General features: G+C 37.2%; 1 protein-coding gene across 3 annotated transcripts; it reads left to right on the top strand.

Moving 5' to 3' along the window:
• Nucleotides 1–1,154: 1,154 nt before the first annotated feature.
• On the top strand, nt 1,155–14,239 carry LOC115221491. 3 transcript variants are annotated; one of them, XM_036511060.1, is made up of 3 exons: nt 1,155–1,603; nt 11,808–14,009; nt 14,081–14,239. In XM_036511060.1, exons 1-2 carry the CDS (start codon nt 1,553–1,555, stop codon nt 13,980–13,982), a joined length of 2,226 nt encoding a protein of 741 aa, XP_036366953.1. In that variant the 5' UTR covers nt 1,155–1,552; the 3' UTR covers nt 13,983–14,009; nt 14,081–14,239. The 3 variants fall into 3 exon arrangements, with proteins under 3 accessions (XP_036366953.1, XP_029647545.1, XP_029647546.1); XM_029791685.2 differs by having other exon boundaries at nt 11,808–14,239; XM_029791686.2 differs by lacking the exon at nt 1,155–1,603 and adding an exon at nt 7,761–7,778 and having other exon boundaries at nt 11,808–14,239.
• The last annotated feature ends 11,389 nt before the right edge of the window (nt 14,240–25,628 follow it).

Here is a 25,628-nt window from a genome sequence, read left to right as displayed (position 1 = left end):
CCAAACAGATAACAAAACCTTCCATGGGTGAAGACCTTCTTTAACCTTCTTTAATCGAATTGCACTCCTCAAAACTTGCACTAAGAATAAATTCAAGGTAAAATCACTACCTGCTTTTACAGCAAGTTGATGCAAGTAGTTTATCCTATCTCCATCCAACTTTTAGCTCAAGCAATTGGAAAAAAACTGCATTATTTATCGAATGACCCAATATATATGAGCATGTCTAGATATGCAAGTAAATGTTTGAGGCAACAAACATAAAAAGAGACACAGAAATTTGCACACACACACACACACACACACACACACACACACAAATATCTTGTTGATGTTGAAATTCTAATGAAAGAGCGTTGGATCTAGTTTAGAAACTGGCTGTTTCTCTGTTGGCAAGAAATCTTAAAATAAAACTGAATAATGACATATATACATGCATACATACTTAAACACATACATCCATATATAATAATAATAATAATGTTCGTCCTTCGGGTTCGAAGATGACCACTGACATCATCTGGTGGAACTGCCGCTATGAGACCGGAGGTGGCTGGTGAGGCCAATCCGGGCAAGGATCCATATATACCACTATACATAAATACATTTGCGAAACAAAGTGATAGCAATAGAGCATAAGGTCAGTCGAGGCGGCCGTTGAACATGGCATTCTATCACTCAGACAACATCTGCTGAACTGTAAAGAAAGAAATGTGTACATTCCATCACATACTCAAAAATAAGAGCAACACCTTCAGTGTTGGAGAAGAACTACTGTGTAGATACTCTGAGAATACAACTGTCGCATGTAACCGAAAGGAGGTTGGGCTGGCCTACAAAAAACAGAAGCTTGAAGCAATATACATACATGTGTGTGTGTGTGTGTTATGAGAAAAGTACAAATTTATTTAAACCTGTCTACATTACATGCATTTATGATCAAAGTGCTTACCGTTAAACTAGAATGTTACACCTGCAACCGTAGTGAGGCCTGACCACAATAAATGCCATGCAGCCAGGTACGAGACGGTAGTGTTAAGCTGCTGCCTAAGTATTCGGACTTCAGTTGAGCCTAAACTATGCTACCCTACCTGACTTACAGATATACTATCATTTTAGTGACTCTTAGCCATTTGATATCCGGATTGTTTTTTGCGGAAGTGATTTTCTTTTCTACAAAACTTTCACTTTCACACTTTCACATCGTTTACTTCTGCCATTCTCTAAGTTTCGTTAAAACAGTTTTTACTAATTCTTCAGTTGTCTCACTTCTTCAGTCCAACTATATTTTTCGAATCCGTTCACAGTATCCAATATTGCAATCGGGTTTCGTTTCTGGGAAGAGACACTCACTGTGTTGTTAGAAAATATTTGTTGATCGGACACATTCAACTGCATTGAACATTTTTATATATAATATATCATTTATAGAAATTTACATTTTCTTTTTGGCAAAATATACCAGAAAAAAAGTCGACAACAAGGAAAGAAAACTATTTTGTTTAGTTTTATAAATTTGCTTTAAAGGATAAAAAAAAGAGAGAGACAGAAAATGGCTGAAGAAATCGAGGAAATTATTGAAAAATTTGATGGAATTCTACTTGTAAGTATATCAACATATTTACAAACATGAACAAATATTAACTCTGTGTTGTTTAGTGTGTAGGTATGTATATGTACGTGTGTATGTATGTAAGTAGGCAGCTATGTATGTGTGTATAGATATGTATGTATAACAAGTTTATTTCAATAATTCTTTAAATATAACAATACTAACAAAAACATATAAAGCATAAAACAGATTTGTGTGTGTATATATATATATATATATATATATATATATATATATATATATATATATATATATGTATATCTGTGTACGTGTGTGAATGACTGTGTGTGTGTGTGTGTGTCGGTGACGGAAGCTGTGAACAGAATGAAAGTCGGTCTTGGATATCAAAGTGTGCGTGGCAGATGAAAACAAGAAAGAAACACATAAAACACGCCATCAAAACAGCTGCGAAGCAATGACAGATAAAATATTCTACCTGGAAATTGTGCCGATTTGGCATTTGTATGCATCTTTGTGCATAACACTTGCATGTCTAGACATGTGGTGCGTGTAAGTATGTGGGAAGAAATAATCGTGTGTTTCTAACAGGATTAGTGCCATAGAAAAGTTTGAAATGTCAAAATAACCAATCCACATCCTTTGCGCATTCGAACGCACGAAACCTTTGGTCTGTTGAGATTATCGAAGTAATTAGTAGACAGAAACTCCCCAAGAAGGAAACAACTGCACCTAACTGACTTTAACCAAGAAAAAACAAACATGAATGAATAAAGTTCCCGAAAGTTTACTATCGGAGCTGGTCATAAAATTCTCATTAGAATTGCCGAGGAAGACGAAAAAATATCTGACACTTGACAAAAGCAAAGTCAACAACAAGGAAGAGAAGAGAATCCATCCACTTTACACACATTTATTTAGAATAAGTTTTCTTTAAATGTGTCCACTTCAAGTGTAAACAACTGGAAAATTAGAGATCCCCGTTTGTCTGATTGGGCCTTTTCGGGTCTGTAAGGGTGTTTTCGGGTCTGTAAGGGCGTTTTCGAGTCTGTAAGGGCGTTTTCGAGTCTGTAAGGGCGTTTTCGGGTCTTTAAGGGCTTTTCCGGGTCTGTAAGGGTGTTTTTAATCCTCTGCTTCAGGGGAGACAACCCTTCCTCATTACCATTTTGAGATGTTAAGACTTAAATCTCGATTTCTGAGCTTTTCCTTAACGTCCGCCACGTAGAAAGTTAAATGTTTTTTGCCTTTGTCTAGTCTGATGAGCTGTCCACAAGGCTTTGGCTTTGTGGATAAGCAGCCTTTGGTAACTCTTTGTCTAAAATTAAAATATTTGTCGTCATAATTACTGCTCCATTCTTTAGAATGTGCTTCTTTTCTGATATATGTTTTTATTGATTATATAGTTAATAAATATATATATATATATATATATATATATATATATATATATATATATATATCAGAAAGAAGCACACTTTAAAGAATAGAGCAGTAATTGTTACAGCAGAAATTTTATATCTTGGACATAGACTTACGCAAGGTTTTGCATCCACAAAGCAAAGCCTTGTGGACAGCTCGTCAGACTCTACATAAATACAAAATTTAAAATATCTATGTCGCAGACGTGAGAAAACGCTCAGAACTCGAGGCCCACAATGTATGTTACCACCAGTACAAACACCACACCTAGAAATAATGACCTATTCAGGACCAGCAGCTTGGAGGAGGTATCCCCCTTTCCCAGTTTTGCCACCTCAGAAGATGACCAAATATTTATCTTTGACACTGATGGGATGACCAGACCCATGCCATATATTACCAAGGGTGTGAATAGTACTACACCCCATGTGTGTAAATATATTGGTTCTGCTAGTACTTTGTTCAAGCAATGTTTTCTTAACCACCATCAGAGTCCCAGAAAGACGGTTTGTCACGTCATTGGCACCTCAAAGAACAAGGGACGCCATGTGACATCAGGTGGAAATTAATCAATCATCTGGGGCCTGTATATTAATGGAAGTGGTCGTTGCAGAGAGAGCCAAAATTCTTAAGGACTATAAGAAACCTGGCACATTAACTAGCTGTAAAGAAGTGTTTTCTAAACGCATCCACTTCATGTGCTGCTTACTGGAAAATTGGATCTCTCCATTTCCTAGTTAGGCCTCGTTGGGTCTATAAGGGTTTATTTTACCCTCTGATTCAGGGGAGTAACAAAAAACGTTATTGAAGACTCTGTGTCCAAGATGTAATATATTTGTTGTAATTATATATGTGTATATATATATATATATATATATATATACGAGGGGCGTTCAATAAGTAATGCCCCTGACCCACTTCCCATAGCAGTAGAGCAACAAAACTTGGCACAGTTATTAGTCTTTTCCTACATAGGAACTACCCAGAGTTATGCATTTCTCCCATCGTTTGATACAGCTCTGGAGACCGTTTTTGTAGAAGACCCCAGCATGGTCCTCCAACCATGACGTGACTTCAGAAATCAAGGCTGCATCATCTGGGAAACGCTTTCCTTTCAAAATCAACTTCATGGCTGGGAAGAGGTGAAAATCAGAGGGTGCAAGGGGAGGAGTTCATAGCTGCACGCCTGTGCTTCTGATCTGGCGACACGCGAGTTGTGGACCGGAGCGTTGTCCTGCAGGAGGAGGATGCCTTTGCTGATCTAGCTCCGCCTCTTGATTTTGATAGCTTCTCTTAATTTCCTCAAAAGTGAAGCATAATAGGCTCCTGTAATTGTGGTACCCTTTGCCAGGAAATCTGTCATCACTACTCCGTCCTGGTCCCAGAAGACTGTGAGCATAACCTTGTCAGCGGAGGGCTGCACCCTTGCCTTCTTTGGAGGAGGTGAGTCACGGTGCTTTCACTGCATTGACTGGGCTTTGGTCTATGGGTCATAGTGATGGACCCAGGTTTTATCCTGTGTGATCAGTCTTTTGAAAAATTTTGACTCATCTTCTTGGCACATCTCCAAATTCATCCTCGAGCACTCAACGCATTCTTGCTTCTGGAAAGATGTGAGCAACCTGGAAATCCATCTGGCAGACACCTTTTGCATATGCAAATGGTCATGAATGATAGTTTCCACAGACCCGGTACTAATCTTGACCTTATGGGCTATTTGGCGAATAGTTATGCATTGGCCTTCCAAAATGGCAGCCTCAACTTGACGGACAGACGTCTCATCAACGGCAGAAGGGGGCGACCAGATCTGGGAGCTGTTTCCACAGAGTTCCGACTATGTTTGAATTCACAATGCCAGCGTTTTACAAGGTCATATGATGGGGCATCATCACCATAAGTTACTTCCATTTCATCAAAAGTCTCCCGTGGTGTGCGTCCTTTCAAATACAAAAACCAGATTACTGCTCGACACTCAACAGGCTCCATTTCACACTTGACTCAGTTCAAACACCTGTAAATCAGAAACCACAATTAGTTCAGAGCTGTAATTCGCCACTTAATCTATAGAGGTATAAATAAGTGCTCATGCAAAATTTCAGCTAGATCAAACAACTGCAAGTGGGTCAGGGGCATTACTTATTGAACGCCCCTCGTATATATATATATATATATATAATGTACTGATCCGTGAAGAAAATTCAACAAAAAAAAGTACTTCATCTGGTGAGAGATAAATATTATTTATTTAAAGGTCACAATAGATGCATTAAAACCCTACTAATAGTTTCATATGTGGAGAGAACTCAAACATATCCTTCAGGCACAAACGAACTAAAGAAATTGAATGATAGAAGAAATGCAAAATAAACTGAGAAGGCAGCTTATAGAAAACACAGACAGTAAACGAGAGAAAAAGGAAAAGAGAAAAACTGAAACTAAAATGTCCAAAATAAAAAGTAAAAAGGTAAAAGAGCAAACCTCCTCCTTTGACCTTAAAGGATAAGGCTGGAAAGATATCAAGTCGGTCAGGAATAGGCAGAATTTTCCAATTCTTTAAAATGTATTTATACATATGCATGCAAGCAGTGAAAATTCCTGACCTGGAGTTCAATAGAGAGTTAGGATCTTAGATCAGAACAGGATCTGTGCTCTTTCAGCCAAACAAAGTCTACATTCATTCGATCCCTTCACATCAAGTATGGATTACTTTCCATTTAATCACATGAAGTGTTTCAATATCTTTCAAAGTCCATACGTAGCTAGCGAACTTTGTAGTTTTCATTTTGTCCCTATGTCAGGAGGAGGAGGAGGCTATATGACTGGCATGAGTGATTTCTAAATTCTTTCACATAATCCAGTAGACGTCTTCTCATCAGTTGTATTATTGTTTCGGGTTGCAGAAACTTCTGCCTCATATAAGATAGGTTTAGTCGCACAGCGTTGGTTAAGTGGAGAGGATCCTGGGTCGTGACAGTTGCAGTTGGGGCTATATGATAATTTCACAGAAAGCCTATTAAATATTTTCCTGTATCTGTGAGTGGCTGAAAAGTGTTTGTCTAGGAATGATAGGAATCCTTAACCAATGTTAGTTTTATATTAAGGGAACAGAGAGGGGTGAAAGTTATTTGCTTTACCTTTAAGAATAATGCTTGAACAGCGATATTATGCTATTAACACTGTTCATGCTTTATTCTGCACTTGAAAATATTTCTCTCCATATGTGTCTGTCTCAATACATCTCAACACTTCCAATAAAGCAAACTTTGTTTACATATAATGTAATCTGAATTTCACATGCAGCGTCTATAAAAAAGCTAAGTTTATAAGTTTAAAAATTGCAGAAAAATTTGTCACTGGGCATCTTAGCTTAAAGATAAAGTGCTTGACTGGTAATCACAGAGATGAGTGTTCAAGTCTCATGGCTGGCTGCTGACAAATTTTTCTGCAATATAAGGATACGATACTTTTCATGCATTATTCTGTGCTTGAAAACCTTTATCTCCATATTTGTATGCATATATATATATATATATATATATATATATGTATATATATATATATATATATATATATATATATATATACATACATGTATTAAAATTAATCAAAGGACATACTAAGTATGTCTACCTGCTGATAACAACTACAGAAATCAACCATCCAAAGGCAAACGGGCTAAGACAATCTCAGCATGCATTCAAGTATTTGAACTCACATGGACTGGTTTCTAGACTGGCATTATAGTCTCACCTTCCTCAGCATACGTTACCATGATATAGAGCCCCAACCCATCATGATTTGTTTTGCACCGAATCATGGCAGTCACCAGTGTGAAAATTCCTGGGGAATTATTTGTTCCATATTGATATATATATATATATATATATATATATATATATATATAGAGAGAGAGAGAGAGAGAGGGAGAGAGAGAAAGAGGGAGGGAGTGAAATCTATTTGTCAACGTAAATTGGCAGTCCCAATTAGGACAATATTACTACCTTTTTTTATCCCCAGGAAAACATGTTTTTCAGCTGGCTTCCGGCACACAGCTGTGTCCTTATACCTCAAACACCGACTCAAATGTTGGACAGTTTCTTTAGAGGGCAATATATATATATATATATATATATACCACACTCACGGAGTGGTTGGCGTTAGGAAGGGCATCCAGCCGTAGAAACACTGCCAGATCAGACTGGGCCTGATGCAGCCTCCTGGCTTCACAGACCCCAGTTGAACCGTCCAACCCATGCTAGCATGGAAAGCGGACGCTAAATGATGATGATGATGATGATATATATATATATATACCAATGAAAAGAAGAAGACAGAGACAATTCTTTTACCTGTCTCTAATTAAAAGTTAGAATTGTTTCTATAGCATCTCTATTTGCAATACCAGTTTTTGTAAGAATTCTAAATGAATGAGTTCCGTGTGTGTATTTAGAGTTGAACTGCTGATAGAACTATGCTGTAACCATGATGTTCTGCTGATCTGATGAGCTAGCTTTCTTTCTTTACTTTCAGTTGGGAATGTACATTTCTCTTGTACAATGCATAACATACATATTACTGCAATCATGCACACGTAATGTCTTGAATACTGGAATTAATACTAAATAAAGAAGATTGAGAAATGGTCAGAATCATATGGAAGTCACATGGTTAAATAGATCGATATTCACATCTCATATACTTTTGTGTAATGGCTTCCAGATGTGCACACTTGGAGGCTGGCTGAAATTGGGACAACACCACACGTTGATCCAGTTTCACATAAACTCAAGTAATTTTGCCACTCTTTCTATGGGTAAAGTTGTTGTTGTGTGTGTGTGTGTGTGTATTATTTAATGTATTTTGGTATACAGATATAAAACTAGAATGTACATTTACCTGTGTACATTAAGTGATATTTAGCTCTCACACGATGGAACACTTTTGTTGTTGATCTTACCTTAAAGTGGATGGTACTACAATCAGTCAATTCCACGAGTGAAGAATAGAAAGAAGTTGTCAATTATAGAATAGCTAAATGGCAGATCAGTTCTAAAGGTGTCATTAAATGTTGCAGCATTACTCCTAAAAGCTGGTACTGGTCACATCAGGCTTATAGCCCAACATATATCAGGTACCAAAAGCATGACGTTTGACCCTCTCGTAACATTTTCAAAGCCAGTTGCTGATGTTCTCAAAAAGACAAAATTAGTCCTTTACTGAGTGAGATTGTTTAGGGCACCAGAATGATATGGTTAATAAATTCCAGTTTGACTTATTCTTTTAATTAATTCCTCATGATTAAAGTGCTCTGGTTAATTATTGGAGAACTAACAAACTATTAACTTTAATTAAGGCCAATCCAGCTAATTATTACACAGGGAAAATAACTTTAGCAAAAAGAATGCAAGGAATAGTGAAAGTCTCTGCAAAATTTCAGAGGAAAGGAAAACAAAATAATTTATGAAAGGCAGTCCATAGGTATCTAATGATGACAAAGTCTGTGTTCACAGTGATGAGAGCACATGTGACTTCACAATCCCAAACTGGAAGCACACAGATATCACATCAGTAGTCTATTGACTGAATTGAGCTGGATACTGTCCTATGATGTCTTTCTCTTGCTAGTCTCAAGATAATTAGGTTACTTTTCAGGGTGCCTTGGTACCTCAGTTTAGGCCTTCCTGGTTTGTATGAGCCCTGCATGAAATCACTGTAGAACAGCTGTCTGAGTACACAGTTGTCAGCCATTCTGATGACATGGTCAGTCCAGTATAACTGAGCCTTCAGCAACATTAACTGAATGCTTGTTGAACAAACTTTTGTTGGTTTGTCACACTGTCCTACCAGTGAATGCTCTTGTGTGAAACTGTTCCAGCTGTTTGATGTGCTGATGCCAGGGGGCCCATGCTTGCCCTCTATAGAATTGTGTAGAAATGACTACAGCCTTGTAGATCTTGAGCTTTGTCGATCGTCTGATGCCTTTCTGCTGGACGACTTTCATTTTCAGTCTTCCAAGTGCTTCTTAACTGGCATTGCGGATTCTGGATAATGTTTCACTGTTCAATGATCCATCGGCTGAGACTGTGCTACCAAGGTACCTGAAACTCTCCACACACTTAAGCTGGACTCCCTCAATGGTGGTGTTTGGCTGGAGTGAAATGTGTTTGGTGCTGCTTGGACTAGGGTCTCCGTTTTGTCAAGGCTGATGATCTGTCCAAAAAGCTTTCATGCTTCTGCAAAGTGATCAACAATGGTCTGCAGGTGATTTTCCTTGTGTGCCCTAAGTACACTGTCATTTGTAAATAGGGCTTCTGTGATGAGCTTTTCCAGTGTCTTGGTTCAAGCAGAGAGTGAGTGGAGGAGGAAAAACAGACCAGTCTGAATGATATTTTGATGTATATGCCCAGGTTTAGGTCTTTCACTGTGTAAAGCAGGACCTGTGTGAAGAACAAATTGAACAAGATGGGGGTGAGCACTCAGCCCTGTTTCGTGCCCCAATGTCAAGAGTTGGTGTGGTCACCATTGCAAAAAAACTTCACTGCTCATATTGCCATGAAAGAGTCTTATCAGTGTGGTGAACTTGTGTGGGCAGCCATGCTTGGTTAGCATGATCCAAAAAGCTTTGGTCAGGTCTATGAACACAGAGTATAAATCCATCCGTTGTTCAATACATTTCTCCTTAACTTGACGCACAGCAAACACCATGTCCATGGTGCTGTGGCCTGGGCAGAAGCCACACTGGGCTTCAGGCGAGTCGCTCTTGGAGATGTTGTTGATGAGAATATTGAAAAAGATGTGGGCCAGGATTTTTCCATCAACGGAAAGCAGGGAAATTCCCCTGGAATTCCCAGTTTGATTTGGCTCCTTTGTTCCATAGCGTGTCGTCATGTTCTAGGCACTCCACAATGCCTACTGGTACTGCCTTCCTCACCGTGGGACCTCAGTAACAGTCTCCTCCGCCCAGTCTGCCAATCTCACTGAGGATTGAGACCCATTGGTTACCCTCCCAACATTTCTATTAACCAGTTTTGTCATAGAATTGTGGAGAATAAAGCAACTGAATTGAAATCCTGCAAGAAGATGGGTCAGGTCACTAATAATGAAAAATTATGGGGACCGTAAACGTTAAAAAATGGTAAATGAATTTTAAGGATTATAACAAATTATAAAGAATTAGAAAGGGCATAACTAGGGAGGAAAAAGCAAACATTATAAAGAGACCACCTAAGATTAGTAGGAAATTGAATGAAGTTATTAAGTTATAAATCATATCAAATTACAATCATCAGTATTTGGTGTCAGGACTAAGGGTGCACGAAAGTAGCTTAAATAGGATCAGTTATTAGTATTAATAGTATTAAAATATGCTTGACTACTTGAATATAATCCATGAATCTTATTAATATTAATTAAAGTCTATATTGTAGTATTATAGATATGTACATAGTGCTCAAAACTGGTTTATAGAACTGGTTTAAAGTATAAGGAAATTATAAAGATAAAACGTAGGCATTTGATTCTTAATGCAGCCAATCTAGACTAGATTTTAATTTAAATGATTTTAAGATTTCCCACATTTCCAAACAGTAAAGATTGCAGTCATGTCTATCACTGACAAAAGGTTTAGCATTTAACTCCCAGACTTTTGTGGGAGTTGTTATCGTTTTATTCCCACTTTCTAAATGTATGAAGACGATTACAATTTAAAGTTGGAAGAAGTGGTATCTACATAAGTGAACGTGTGTAGATTAGTTTTAACATTACATTTCTATACAATGTTTTTGGTCAGACATCTATTTCCTGGTGGACATTTGAAGAAACTAAAAAAACTGATGGTTAATCTGAAGGATCATAAAATAATTTCAGGGAGAATCCTTCATATTCGTTCTAATTATGTTTAATCCATTGCTTTGGCAGACTCTTTGACTGGGGCTATGCTTTCTAAGTAAAGATTTTGTATGATGGTCTAGAGTAGTGCTTCTCAACTGGGGTCCATGTGGTCCCTGAGAGTCCATAGAAGAATTTTGGGGGGTCCACGTAATAAAATAGTAAATTTGGAATTCACAATAATATTTTAAGGACCACTGAAAAAATTTTGATTTTGATGTATAGATTGGTAAGTATTGTAAGAAATAGATAAGTTTCTTTGTAGAGAGAGAGTATGATGAAGTGAGGAGGAGGAGGAGAGATGTGTAAGTCAGGTGGGCATGGATAGAAATAACAAGCATGGAAGAGCAGAGGTCTCAGTGGTGGTGGCAGTAGTAGTAGTAGTGGTAAAGTGAGAGCCTTGAATTATATGAAAACTGAAAACAAGAGTGTAATGAGGAATGGCAAGAGGAGAAGGGAGAGGAGCTATAACATTTTTGGATGAAAGACCAAAAAGAAAACATGTCTCTTAAACATGAGAGAAGGTTTTCTGGAATCCCATTGAAAGTATTTCTAGTGTTGCATCAGTTTGATGAAAAATGATGGTAATAGTTGCTGACCCTCTACAAGACTCCGCTACTCAATGACCCCCTGACCTACATACATACAGAGCCATGTAGCAATCATGCATGCACACACACAGACGTTAGTGAGTACTAAACCAATCCTTCTTCCACAAAACTGCTATCATCTGGAATTCCATTTCTGGTGACAGTATTTTTTTTTGAAAGGCATCAAACTCTGGAACCCCAAATGAACTTCCACTGCATCAGCCTTATCTAACTTGGAGGGTTTAGCCTTGTCTCAGTAACCTGGAATCTTGCCAACGATAATGGTGATGCTTTTTTTAATACACATTTTATACATATTCACTATTTTGTTTTTCTTTCAGCATGACGAAAGCAGTAGAGAATTGTACAGAGAAAAAATTCAGAGATTTCCGAATTTAATGGGAGAATATTTTCACTACACCAAAGATCATTGGTTGTCTCTTTACAAAAAACTGGAAAATTCATTAAGTAACGATACTGTGTCTGGTTTAGAAGATGAGATTCACCACAAGAATACCTTGGTGTTTGTTCAGTGGGAGCTAAATAAGAATATTGAAGCTGAAAGATTAGCCAATGAAGTTCGAGAAACTAATCCAGACAACCTCTTGGCATTAACCAATCTTGCATTCATTCATCTGTACAATAAAAATATGAATAAGTTAAAAGAGGTTATGGTTTATCTTAACAATCTTGAAAAAAGAGAAGATTTCCAACAGATAGAAGCAGAAGGTAAAATGAATGTTGCTTATTGTTTAAGAAGAATATCATTCAATGATTATGAGAGGGCTATCCTACTTTACAAAGAGGCTTCTAATGTTTGTCCAGACAATTATTCATGTCTATTTGGTGTAGCTTTGTTACAGTATCGTTGTTTAAGAAAGATCTCTGATGAAGAAAAAAAACGCAAAATTAGTACAGAGGCAGTACAGTACTTAGAGAAAATACGATGTGCTTTTCCTCGCTGTATTGACAAGATCCTAATGGGGAAAACGTTAGCATTATTAGCTTTGTTTAAATTGAGACCTTCAAGGAAATGTAATATTCTGAAGAATCAGGAATTCAGTGAAAAATATGTTCAAAGAGCTCTTCATTTTTCCCCTGATGACCGTTTTGTTTTGGAAAAGTGTGCTAAATTTTATAAGACTTTATATAAGTTTAATAAAGCAAAAGAATTGTTTGTAAAAGCAATCGAAATAAATGCAACAGCATTTTCTCATCATCATCTTGGATTAACTTATCAAAAAATACATATTCCAGAATTCACATGTTTCACTGCAAAGAAGGAGTTTTCTGTGGAAGAAAATACACTTGGAAAACTTATTAAATGTCCTAGAACTATTCCTGAATTGGAAAGGAATGAATTCATTGGCAAAATAGAATATCACTTTAAAGAAGCTCTTAAACTTTCTCCAGAAAATGCAGCTGTTCTCTACGATTTGATTTTGTTATATTTGGCTTTGAAAGAATACGAAAATGCCCAGGAGTGTTGTGAACAATTTAAAACAAATATTAAAATACGAGACGTTAGTTTTCATATTTTGTATGGAAGATTATATTTCATACTAGCAGACGAAGAAAATGATGAAGACTTAAAAAGAGAATTTAGAGACGAGGGAACAGATAGGTTCTTCCTTGCTATTAAATCTGCTATAGAATTTCTTCCTTTCCAGAAGAAGCTGAAAGACATTTGGGGAATAAAGGATATTATGACTGATGTGTATGAGCATGGGTATATTGAGTATAATGAAAAACTGTTGGAATTAATTGAGTCAGTAGAGGAACTCCGTGATAATAAAGAACTTTATAATAAACTTCTCGTGGATTGTGATAAAAGTGAATTATCACGAAAGTTACGAAGCCTTTGTAAAAATAAGCAATATTTTAAAGCTTTTCTTTGTCTTAGGTTTTCAGAAGTTAAGCCCCATGAAGTTGATGTAAAGCTAATGAAACAAATTTATGTAAATTTAGGAAAGCATTTCACAGAAACAGAACCTGACTGTAGCAAAGAGTTCTTCAGAAAATGTTATGAGCTTTGTTTTGGATTTGGCTCTGAAACCAATGCTAAAACGGGGTTAGCATGTTCAAAGAATGACATCGTAACTAACTTTCATTATGATATCTATATTTTAACATCCCCAAACTCTGAAGAACTGGCTGAAAACATTGGAATGAATCTAGACAAATACTTTGGGTTAAAAGTTACATTTGGTAATCGTGACTATATATTGGGAAAATATAAAACTGTAAACCTTCGTACCATATTAGAAAACAGTTGCAATATTGGAATTTATTTAGAACATTCAAAGACTATATCACCAGAGTTTTTAACCCACACTGAATATGCCAAACAAATCATGGAAGATCGACAACCTAAAATTGGTCAAATTTTTATGATCAGGAACCATGAAGATATAGAAATTCCAAAACATTTAGAAAGTTTTCCTCAGTTGAAATGCCAAAGTGGACACAGAGATGACATTGTGAATATTTTTAATTTTCTTTGCAGTCTATCTTAGTTTGTTTTTTCATAATTGTGAAGAACATTTTCCTGTGTCAGCTGCATTTTGGCAGTGTCCCACCTGATAGTTACTGCTGTTATTGTGGTGGTTTCTGTGTCTCTGATGAAGTTGAACATCAGTGACATGTCTTGATAATGTTAATACAGCTAAATTTCAAAAGAATAAAGAACTGAATGGCATATCTGACTCTTCTAATATCTTCACCATTTTCCTGGTACACAACTAAGCCAACAAAGACTTTCAATAGCATGGCCTTACGTTGACGTAGAAGAAATCGATGGAATAACTGTTTCAGACAAAATACATATAAACTCAGCACCGGACCCTGATTGCTTCCCAACAATTCTCCTAAAAATATGTAAAAATCCTCTAACCAAAGTCCTTTAGTTTCTTTCCAAAATCTTCTGGAGAACATTAAAATTCCCATTAGCAATAAAAAAGCTGTTGTATATTCTTGCCATAAATGAGGATGCAGGACAAACACAAAACATTATAGACATGCATCTTTGACTTCATCTACCAGTTAAATCACAGAATTCAGCATCAAACACAAATTGATTCTGTTCCAAGAGTAAAATAACTTGTGTGAAACCCAATATAGATTCTGTCCAAGAACAAATACTGCCACATTAGAATTGGATGTGAAAACAGCTACTTTACCAATCAAAAGTAGAAGGGATGTATTTGGACTTGACAAAGATGGCCACACAACAATATTCCATGAAATTTGTGACCACCATATTGTCAGAAACATGGTGAATGGTTTTTTTTAATTTCCTCACTGACAGAAATCTTGTTTCTACTACCGATGCACCCTTACCTCAGTACCTTTCCAATATTTACATACCTGCATGCAATGAACGGTTAACCATTCTGCAGGTTTCCATAGAGGGGACTAGTTTTTGTTCTGGGGACATCGTTTGAAACTTCTATATCAGACTTATCCCCAGTTGTCCTCATGAGTTATAGCAAGGGTGCTACGATTGTGAAAGTAGTAAAAACCTCAAAGTTATTAAAGACACCAAAAGAACTTAAATGCCAAAAGAAATTGCTGTACCAGAGTGAAAAAATAGTGTTGGCCTTGGGAGTTGTAAATGGATTAAAAAAGACATCCAGGGGTAAATTACAAACGTGATAAATTTGTAAAAAATTAAGGGCGTAGAGCCAATGAATATTCCAAAGAACAGAAGAGATCAGGCTTAACCGTTGGAAGACATTTGTTTGCAATTGCCTAGATTATTTTCCCCAGCGATGATGTCCTCATAATACTGTCAAATTCACAACAAAACTGAGACTATTTCAAAGGAAATACTCGAAAATCCATTCTCCAGATAAAGTGCTGGCAGAGGTTGGTAGTATATTCCTTGAAATGAAGAAAATTGTAGATATGCAATCGTTTATACTAAAAATCCTGAAATGCAGCATAAATGTCTATACAGTGCATGATTGCAGAATTCTAAATGTAGCAACCGAATAAAAAGCTGAGTCTAGAAATAATTTAAAGAATGCCAATATATATAATAATAATAATACATATATTTCAAGCAATTCATGACAATATGTTTCTTCGAGAAAGAGTTGCTCCTGGAAACCGAAATAAAATTTGGTTTTTGCTGAAGGTGAAATTTGGTAACAAAAACTGGACATACAACAAACGAAATGAAACAACGAAGACACATAGTATTCTGAATTGCTCGAAATATGGAGTGGAGATAAACACCCAACAACTGATGAAGGGTCGTTCTGTATGTTAGTTATCTTGTCTTCCATTTGTTTGTTTCATTGTTCGCATACCAGGCTTGCCTTTGTATTTCATGTTGTTTATGTTTTGTGATGTCCTGTACCTATATGTGCATATCTATCTATCTATCTATATATATATATTATATATATATATATATATATATATATATATATATATATATGACTTTTTCATCGGATCTCCAAAAAATCGAACTTATCTGCGATTCTTGTAAATTTCAATAACAATCTGTTCCTCTACACGATATGACAGTCACTATGTTTTTACTCAGACTTTCCTCTACATGATGTGGCAGTCACTTTGCCTCTTACTCGGATTTTCAGAAATTTTGCATGACTGTATCCGAAAATTCCTTCACACAACTTGATCAAATATCCAATATGAGCTATATGTAGACATGCATAAATTCTATAGGTTTAAAACCTTTCATCGGATCTCCATGAATCGAACTTTCTTCAATGCAGTTAATCTTACAACCTCTTTTGTATCTACCCCTTTTGATGTTTGGGAATTCTCTGATATTTTTTCGGCTGACGAGTACGAGCCATCTGTATTCACTGCATTTTTTGTAGCTTATTAAAGATGTCCTCGTACGAAACGATCGTACCGAGATTTTAATCCATTCTTGTTGCTTTTTTCCTATTTGTAATCACCCCACTTGTCGTATGGTTAACACCATATAGATATCCGGTGCATCCTAGTTAAGGACCATATTCATATGAATTCTTTAGAATTCACTAGAATCTCAATTACTTAACCGTATATATATATATATATATATATATATATATATATATATATATATATATATATGTATGTATGTATATATATATATACCAGAGTAAGCACATAAATGTGAAAGAAGGTGGAAAAAATAGTACTCGAGTACCAGAGGTTGAGGAATATGCTTTATTAAAAAGCAGCAAAAATATCACAAAAACTGTCACTAGGAGTTTCATGTTCCTGTTTGCTGGATTGTTTTGTTTAGAATGTAAACAAAACTGTCTGATGAATGGTAACGTGAAACTCTGAGTAACAGTTTTTGTGATATTTTTGCTGCTTTTTAATAAAGTATATACACACACATATATATATTTATATATATATATGTATGTATATATGTATGTATATATATGTGTGTGTATATAAAATAAAAGAAGGAAAATGCACACACTTTATATAGTTCTAATATATGTTTAAATATATTTTATATTGTGGTTATAGTAAGGTTTGGCTTCCCAGTTTCAAAGATTGACATAGTTTAAAGTTTCATGTAGTGTGTGGAGAAAAGCATTCCCTGGACAACGTTTGACTCATTGGCCTCAGATGGAATTGAACTTCTATGTCTATTGTGTAGACAAGGCAGCAATGTTTTGGAATGTTGTCGTCAGCATCATCATCATCTGCACCAGTTCTTGATATTGTAATTACCTTTCAAAATGAAAATAAGGATTCTCATGGTCCTTTACCTCCAGAAAATGACAATCTCGACAACCCATCACCTCAAGACACGTGAATGTGTTTAATTGTAAATTCCAGTTCTTTGCAAGTAGCAGTGACGTAATTTTTGTGCAAAAGCCATTAAAATTTCAGAGGATATTTCAATTAATGTTTATTCTTTCTCCATTAACCAATTTGTATTGATTTACAGGGAATATTTTGAAGTGAAGATGTGGTGTGTTAAGTGTATTCAAACTGAAATACTGTGTCCTTTGATAAAGCCCTTAATCTGATACCATGTAGGTACCACTGCCTGCTGGTTTCAAGGCAGCCAACCTGTGTATATGATGAATATGTTGATGTTGTTTGCTAAATATTGATAAACAAAACTAAACAAAAAAAGAAAATGATTTGTATTGTTGTTCAATCTCGTTTATATATTTCTTTCTACTTTACTGAATTGAAAACAAGTTCCAAAAGAAAGGAAAAATTATAGTAAACAACAGTTCATTTTTGTGGTATGTACTTTAGGTACCCTAGGTGGATTTATATTTCACACTATTCTATATTACTTCACATGAATGTTATAATGAAACAATGTTGAGGATTGCCTGTATGTCTACAACATGAATTAGGGGTACACTTAACCAATTTTGCAAGTTAGATAGTGGCCTCGCGGTTACCGGTGCAATAACAAAAGCACCCACTACACTCTACAAAGTGGTTGGTGTTAGCAGTTCCTGTCTAACCGTTTAACCCATGCCAGTATGGAAAACAGGTGTTAAATGATGACGACTTTCCTCCAGTGGAAAAGAACATAACTGACAAAAGCAAATAGTAAGAAGAATGAGAAAGAGAAAAGAAATCAGTGAATAACCAGGGGTATACAGACACCCCACTCAAATATAACACATGCTAGAAACAACCAGGTGACTTCCCAAACACCATCTGATGTTTGAAGTAGGTCACTAACAAAGTCAAAGACCTTGTCTGTTATCCGCAGACCCTAGAATGTCTCAAAAGCCACAGATTGGAAAATACAATCTAGCAGATTCTACAAAATATTTCAGTGTTTCACTTCATTTATTTACTGTTGCAGTAACTCCATCCATCATCTCTGCTGTGGCATTAAGGATGTGCCACAGAACAAATGAGTTAGAAACGATACTGTGCCATATGAGTCATCTGCCTTGAAATCAGGAATTTAAAAATGTGCAAAAAATGGTTTTGATTTGGTAAACTAACTGTATCCATTCCATCTTTAGTAATAAAACATTTGAATTATCAATAAATTAGGGGTTTATTCTCAACTTCAAATAACGAAGGACTACACTGATATTAGTTAATAGATAACACAAAGCGCGCACACACACACACAAAACTAGCTTTTCTTCGGACAAGGACATCAGCAAGAGAGAGAGAGATGAAGTTAATAGATGTGGACATCCAGAAATGGGAGGAGGTTGCAAATGACTGCCCATACTGGAGCCAAAAACTGCAAAAAGAGAATGAAGTGAGGGGAAGAGAACCTGGAACTTACCACAACGGATCAATAGTGATGGCAGAGGGCTTCTTCGAATGCAGCCATTGTCTGTGTGACTGCCACTCGCATGTAAGCCTGTACAGCCACCACAGCTAACACAAATTCTCAGGCACACATCCGTGGTCCCTTGAAATCAACGGATGCCTACTGCAGTGGGAGCACAGAAGCTATTGACCCGTCCACACTTGTTCGTTTGAGAAAGTGAAACTGGTACATTTAAAAAGTATTATTTGTTCGTTCTAAACAGTATTGAACTGCTACAGTAACTGACCATGTCAAAACTCGTTACAAATGTACACTACACGTACTTCAATTAGCTATATGTGCATGAATGGAGGTTAAGTGTGCGGGCTTTGATAATTAACACTTCGTTGGAATTTCCCAGTAGTTTGGCTGGCTGCATGTGAAGACAAGTGGGACCAAATATTAATATTTTTCAGTTTTCATATATTTTTTACATCGCCAGCATCGTTAGTGATTAAATGTCTTCATGGAAATAATTGAATGCAATAACATGAAGCAAGGAGCTTGGTGGTTAGAGATCTTCTGTAATATAACTTAGTACATAATATAAAGAAAGTGGTTCATAGTTATTGAAGAGGAAATACGTAGAAAGTGTTTAAACTATTTTACGTAAGTAATGTGTTTGTGATACAATGGAACAATGGAAGATTGGTGCCTTTTGTTAAACATGACAAATATTTAAAATAAGAAAAAGTAAAAGTAGGTGACAGACAAATGCTGTTTTTATTTGAATGTACTTAGTTCTGCCCACGTATTTCGCTCGTGAATTTATTTGAAAAAAAAAAAAAACCCGGCTTGGACCTTTTCTGTTTCCCTTCACTTTTTGAAATTTTAAAATTAAGTGAAAATGTTCAAATTTGGTATATTAGACACCTTTGAGATTAGACCCGAGGATTGTCGTTAGTCTTAACTAGTTTAATGCCCCATTTGTATATACTCTGTTGTCAGTGCTTACTGAAGTTGAGAAAAGTTATACACGGTTAACGAGCCGACTGCTTCCATACCATTCCTTACATGTGGTAAGAAAAATACAAGAAAAGGATTCATATGGATCGTTGATGTGAAGTTTGGAAATCTGGTATCCAAGATACACGTTTAACTTCGTACCTGTTATTGTCGGTGCTCCAGGTTATATCGCAACCAGACTGGACCAAAGTATCACTTGGATTCGTGAAGGAGGAACATGGCTCCTTAATTCATAAGCTTCAAAAGACTGCGATATCTGGAACCTTCAAAATTTGTTAAACATTCTGATGATACAAACGATGACCATTTACACAAGAGACGACAACAATTTCCTTTTCTTTACTACCCTTGTCACTGGTGACAATTAAACTAAAAATTAAGAGAAAAGGAGTACACACACACACACACACACACGCACACACATACACATGTATGTGTATGTGTGGTTATATATATGTATATATTAAGTCAAAGCCATTTAGATGGGGGTTTTCTGGTGAAATATACGAGATTTCGTTTCCCGTTTCAGGTAGTTATTCCTTATACTTTAGTTCCTTCTCCCTTAATTTGATTTTTTTGTTTATAAAAGTGGTTTGTTTCCCATATAAGCCTGCATATAAAAAAGAGATAACTTTCTGGATAAGGATCTTGGTGTGTGTGTGGGGGGGAAGCCACACACACACACACACACACATACAACAGCATTAACAGTGAAGCCAAACAGCTAACAATCTGGGTACAGCTGACATGGTAGAAAGTTAAAACCAAGAAGAATGCTTTTATCACCATTATACACCATAAACCAGACTTTGTCTCTCACAGCAAGTGCCACCTGATCAACCCAGCCAAATTAGAGGTTGGTCTGGTGTGCAAACACATACTAAGAAAACTCAACGATCACACAAGGTGGGGCTTCCAATCTCTCCTTATGGCGGAGCACCAATGAAGTAATTTCATGGGATAAAACCAACCAGGCTAGAGGCAGGGCAAGGTTCACCCAATTCGATACAGTCAATTTTTACTTGTCTATATTGAAAAGGCGGCTGGTAAAGGTATTTACTTTTGCTAAGGGCTTCATTGACATTAATGATAGGGACATTGGTGCAGTTATGCAGGCCAGAGAAGCACAGCTGTTTAAAAAATTGATTCAGGGGACTCTTTTGATGTAGTGATGGGAGCCTATGACAGCGTGGACATATGCAACATTATAGGGCTATATATTTTAGACACCTTAAAGAAAAGCTTCCTATCCATTCTCTTTGGTCTCTATAGAGATGATGCTCTAGAGGAGCTAATGGGCATACTCTTGATAGGATTAGGAAGGACCTAACTAGCACCCTTAGCTCCATGGGGCTCAAGATAACACTAGAGACCAAACTCACCATTGTAAACTTTTTAGACGCTACATTAGATCTGAGCTCCTGTTCTTACAAACCCTACCATAAAACAAATGAGATGCTGTGCTCCATTAAAACAAACTCCTGTCACCTGCCTATCGTGTTCAACAACCTAGTGAAGGATGTTGGCAAGGGAATCTCGAATTTGTCCTCAAGTCAAGAGATTTTCGATGCTGCAGCCCCATAATACAAAAACGCTCTAGCTTCCAGTGGGTTTCAGGAACACATCTATATGCCAGGCCCTGGCACCCCTACCCTTGTCTCTAAATGTTAAAACCTGTGTGAGAAGAATATTCCTTACATTGGTGGACAAACACTTCACACAGTCACCCAGATGCAGACGTTTTGTTTAGTTAATGCAACTTCAGTTTAATTGCTTATAAATAAATAACACATATCCAGGGACTTGAAAAAGCAGGTCTATATACATATCAATAGAAAGGAAGAAATATCTGGAAATATATATATTCTGTTTGTTACACTTTTGCAATAATTCAGTGAAAAGGAATATATTTTACAAAAGAAAAACAAAAAAGAGAGAAAACAAGAAGAAAAACACCAATGCAATGCCAAGTGCTTCAATTGGTCTCACACCACAAGGTTCAAAGGAACCTATTGAAGCGAGCCAACATACTTGCAGCATTACCACAGGCGATGGCGAGGATAAGGCGTTGGAACAGCCAAGCACCCTCACAGGCATCATCTGATACCTTGGTAAGGCAAGCTGCGAACGATGACAAGAACTTTGCCATTAGCAGCCCAGACCCTCCAAATGTCTCCAACACTACAAGCTGGAAGAGACAGTTCACCGATAGGTCGCTACACTTAAGGATTTTCTTCCATTCAGCTATGGAAGCAGTGATCGTCCCATTTACTGCAGCATCCAGGATGTGGGAGGAAGCAAAGGAGTCAGACTATGGCGTCCCAATTGAGACACCTACATTTTACCCAGGGACAGAGAGTAAGACCATTTGGACTTTTCTCATCACTTCTGGATAATCCAGCCAGCTCTAGAACTAATGGGATAGTAACCCAAGCTAGGACCCACTGAATGATTAAGTTTAGCATGGTGTGATGTGCAAAATGGCCAGCATTTACATGGCAAGACAGACTGTGAAGACTTGTGAAATTGAGGAACCTACCACAATGACATCTCTGTCCCCTACAGACAGCAGCTCCCATTCTGAGTGTGATGGAGATGTGGAGCTCATCTAGACTGGATAGATCTCCAATGTTGGCCACAGACAGAGCATCAATCAAGTCCCCTGGAAATTTTGCAGTAGCAGAAAGTAGGTGACACCTTGAAAATTGATTAGATTGATCAAGGAGAGAGTTTAAAAAGTAGCACCCGAGTGCAGGTTGCGCCATACTCTCTGTTTCTGTCTATCATCAACTGTAACAAGAACTGAGAAACCTAATTCTCTCCATTGCAACAAAGCTTTATCCATCTCCCTGTAGGAACTAGTCCATGTTAGAGAGGAGAGTATGTTGCTTACTAAAGGGGATCAAATGTGGGTGGAGGAAAGAAAACAGAGAAGAGATAGAGACAAGCACTTGTGCAGACCTAGACCCCCAAGCAATTTGAGCAAAGCGGCCTGGTTGTGGGATTCTGGAGAGAGTCTGACCTTGATCAAGCATTCGAGTTTGCTGAAGGTTAGGCCGTCAAAGCATTAGAGAGACTACGTGCACGCCCAACATTAAGAAAATTTTAGTGAGCATCCGTAAGCTGCAGGTTGTTCATGTAGGGTGTACAATGACTACCCAGTGGGGTGGGGTGGGGTGGGGATCGATGTGGTGGTCGTATATGAGGCTGAGGTAGTAACTGCCACTGGTAGCCAGAGTAACAGCCTAAAGAGCAGCAGTACAGCTGATAACAGCAATGACAACAATAATAGCGGCTACAGTGATGGTAACAGTAGCATTTCAAGCTGATAGACATTGACTGAAGCATCTAGGACAAGATAATTTCTCAGTGATGGTCATCCTCATCTGTGTGTTGAGAGCCACACTGTACGTATGTATATATGTATGCCGTTATTTAGTTTTATTTTTTCAAGATTTCATGCCGAAAGATCCAGGGCTCCTTCATTGGACTTTCAACAATATCAACAGGATATGTATTTATGTATGTATGCTTGCATGCATGTATGTATGTATATATATATATATATATATACATATATGTAGATTTGTATGTTTTGCTTTAAGTACATATTCTCATGCATATAGTTGCATGTCTAGACATGTTCATATAGACTTCAATGCTAAACTTCTGGAAAGATTTACAGATTTCTATAGTTCGAGGGATGGTTTTCTCCTTTCTAGTTTTGAGAAGCCTAATTTCTCAGGATTGGTAGTTAGGCAGTGTGTTACTTATTCCAGTGCCCCAATAAATACAGGTTTAAGCCTGAACTTGTAATTTGGGTAGAGTAACTAACTCCCCAACAGTTTCTTTTTCACTAATCTTTATGCTAACATCCACTGGGCAGCTGATTTCCCCAACTGTACACGGTTTGTCTTCTCTATCCCATATCCTTATGTCAGGTCTATTATGTTCACATTTTATTGAGGTTTCCACTAGGACATTCTACCAGCACTCCTCATTATGAGTGGCTATTGCTTCCACTGTAATGTGGGTTCTTATTTCTTTGGCTTCAGGGTTATCCTGAAGATGGATCTCATTATACAGTGTCTTAGCCACACCATTTCTCATTGGAAGATAATACTGTGAAGACATTTTCAGACAACTGCTTATGACGTGGGTGATATCTTTGGTGTTAACTCCACAAGGTTTGCTTCGGTTGTCACATTTTGCTGCTTTCCCCATGTCTCTGTCCATTTTGTGCATCAGGTATTTGGTTGATATTTCCTCTTCCTGGACTGCTAATGCATACCTTTCAAGGTGGGAGTAGTAATCCAGTTGTTGCTCTATGATAGACTGTTTTGATGATCAATATTATTATCATCTCAGAGCTTTCTTCAAAAATATCCATGTATGTTCTGCTGATATATGCTCATCCTCTCATCTGATGATATGTCGTGCAACTCTTTTGGCTATATATTTAAGGTTATCAGACAAGGAATGCTGCTCAAGGAGCTGCTTTACAAATCTTGTGATGTTATCAGCCTTATATATGCGAACTTGGTCAAGGGATGCACTTCGACACTTGATGGTTAAAAGATGTTGCCAAAGGGATATGATAGAACATTCAAAGCCAGTCTGGTTCGATGTTAAGTCTTTGCTACCTTGTTTTCAGTTTAGGTAGAGGCAGTCTATGTTGCTGTTGATGTGGAAGTTATGTGTGCTGGTTTGTATCTTCTGTATTTTCACAGGAATGGCTTGAATCTCATCAAGTGTCCAATCAAGTAGCCCAAATGCTGGTATTCCACCTGGCACTGCAAACACATTGTGGGCCAGTTTTATTGAATGCAGAGAGTTCCAAGGTCCATATTTTCCTTATCTGGCTGTAATATTCTTTAGTGACATGTGTCTTGTTTCAGGTGCCATTGTAAGATATGTTTTCATCCACCGCAATGTACCTGTAACATTCCTCGTCAGATACAGGGGAAACAGTTAAGTCATTGATGGTGTTGTTAGCCTGGTTTACTCTTTTCCCCCTTTTCACAACCATATAGCAAAAATTATTCTGACCAAACTTCAACCTCTATCCTTTGAAAATGTTGTAACCTGGATAAGGCTCTTTTCATCTCATGCATAATTTTTGCAGATAGTTTCAAGTCATCCACAAAGAAACCGTTTGTAATTTTGGTCTTTCTGTTTCTTTGTGAACCGGTGAGATAACCTTCAGACTTCCTTAACATGAATGACCAGGGGTTTACAGAAAGTATAAACAACATCACAGAAAGGCTGTCCCTTTGGAATACACCTCTGCAATACTGGATTCTATCAGTGATAATACAACTACTCCTTGCATCATGAACCACCATCCTTCAAGATGGTGGTCCACGATGAAGTCAGGTCAGCTATAGCTTTGACTATGCTCACAGAAACTGGATCACAGCTACAAGGGTATCACTATCAATGCTGTGTGTCCTGGGTGTAATGCAGGAACAATAACTTCTTTGAATTCCTTCCAAATACAGAACGGTTAAATTCCTTCTCTACACTCCAGATGTTCCTTCAGAAGGTGTCCATGTCTTCTCGTGAAGGAGCTTCTGTGATGTTCACTGCTTCTCCTCTCATCTCTATACTGCTACCTGTTCTGTTTAAATTCTTTGTTTATCATTTTTTTCTTGGTTATTCTCTTCTGATGTCGGAATCTTCTGATTCTAACAACTTTAAGCTTGTATTTCCTTCTTCACTTTTTGTTGGTGAGCTGTATAGTGATTTGCTTGTTTGCACGCAAGAAGCATCATCACATGGCTGACGCTCTTCCGTAAATCAACTACTATCTCTCTGTCTTCAGAACTCATGGCGGCACTTTCTTCGTTGTTTTGGTTTTGTTCACTATTTTAAAGTCATTCATGTACTATTTTGCAATAGTAGGCAA

The sequence above is a fragment of the Octopus sinensis genome, linkage group LG18, assembly GCF_006345805.1.
Source record: "Octopus sinensis linkage group LG18, ASM634580v1, whole genome shotgun sequence".
Lineage (NCBI taxonomy): Eukaryota > Metazoa > Mollusca > Cephalopoda > Octopoda > Octopodidae > Octopus > Octopus sinensis.
This window is presented reverse-complemented; position numbering and strand designations above follow the sequence as displayed.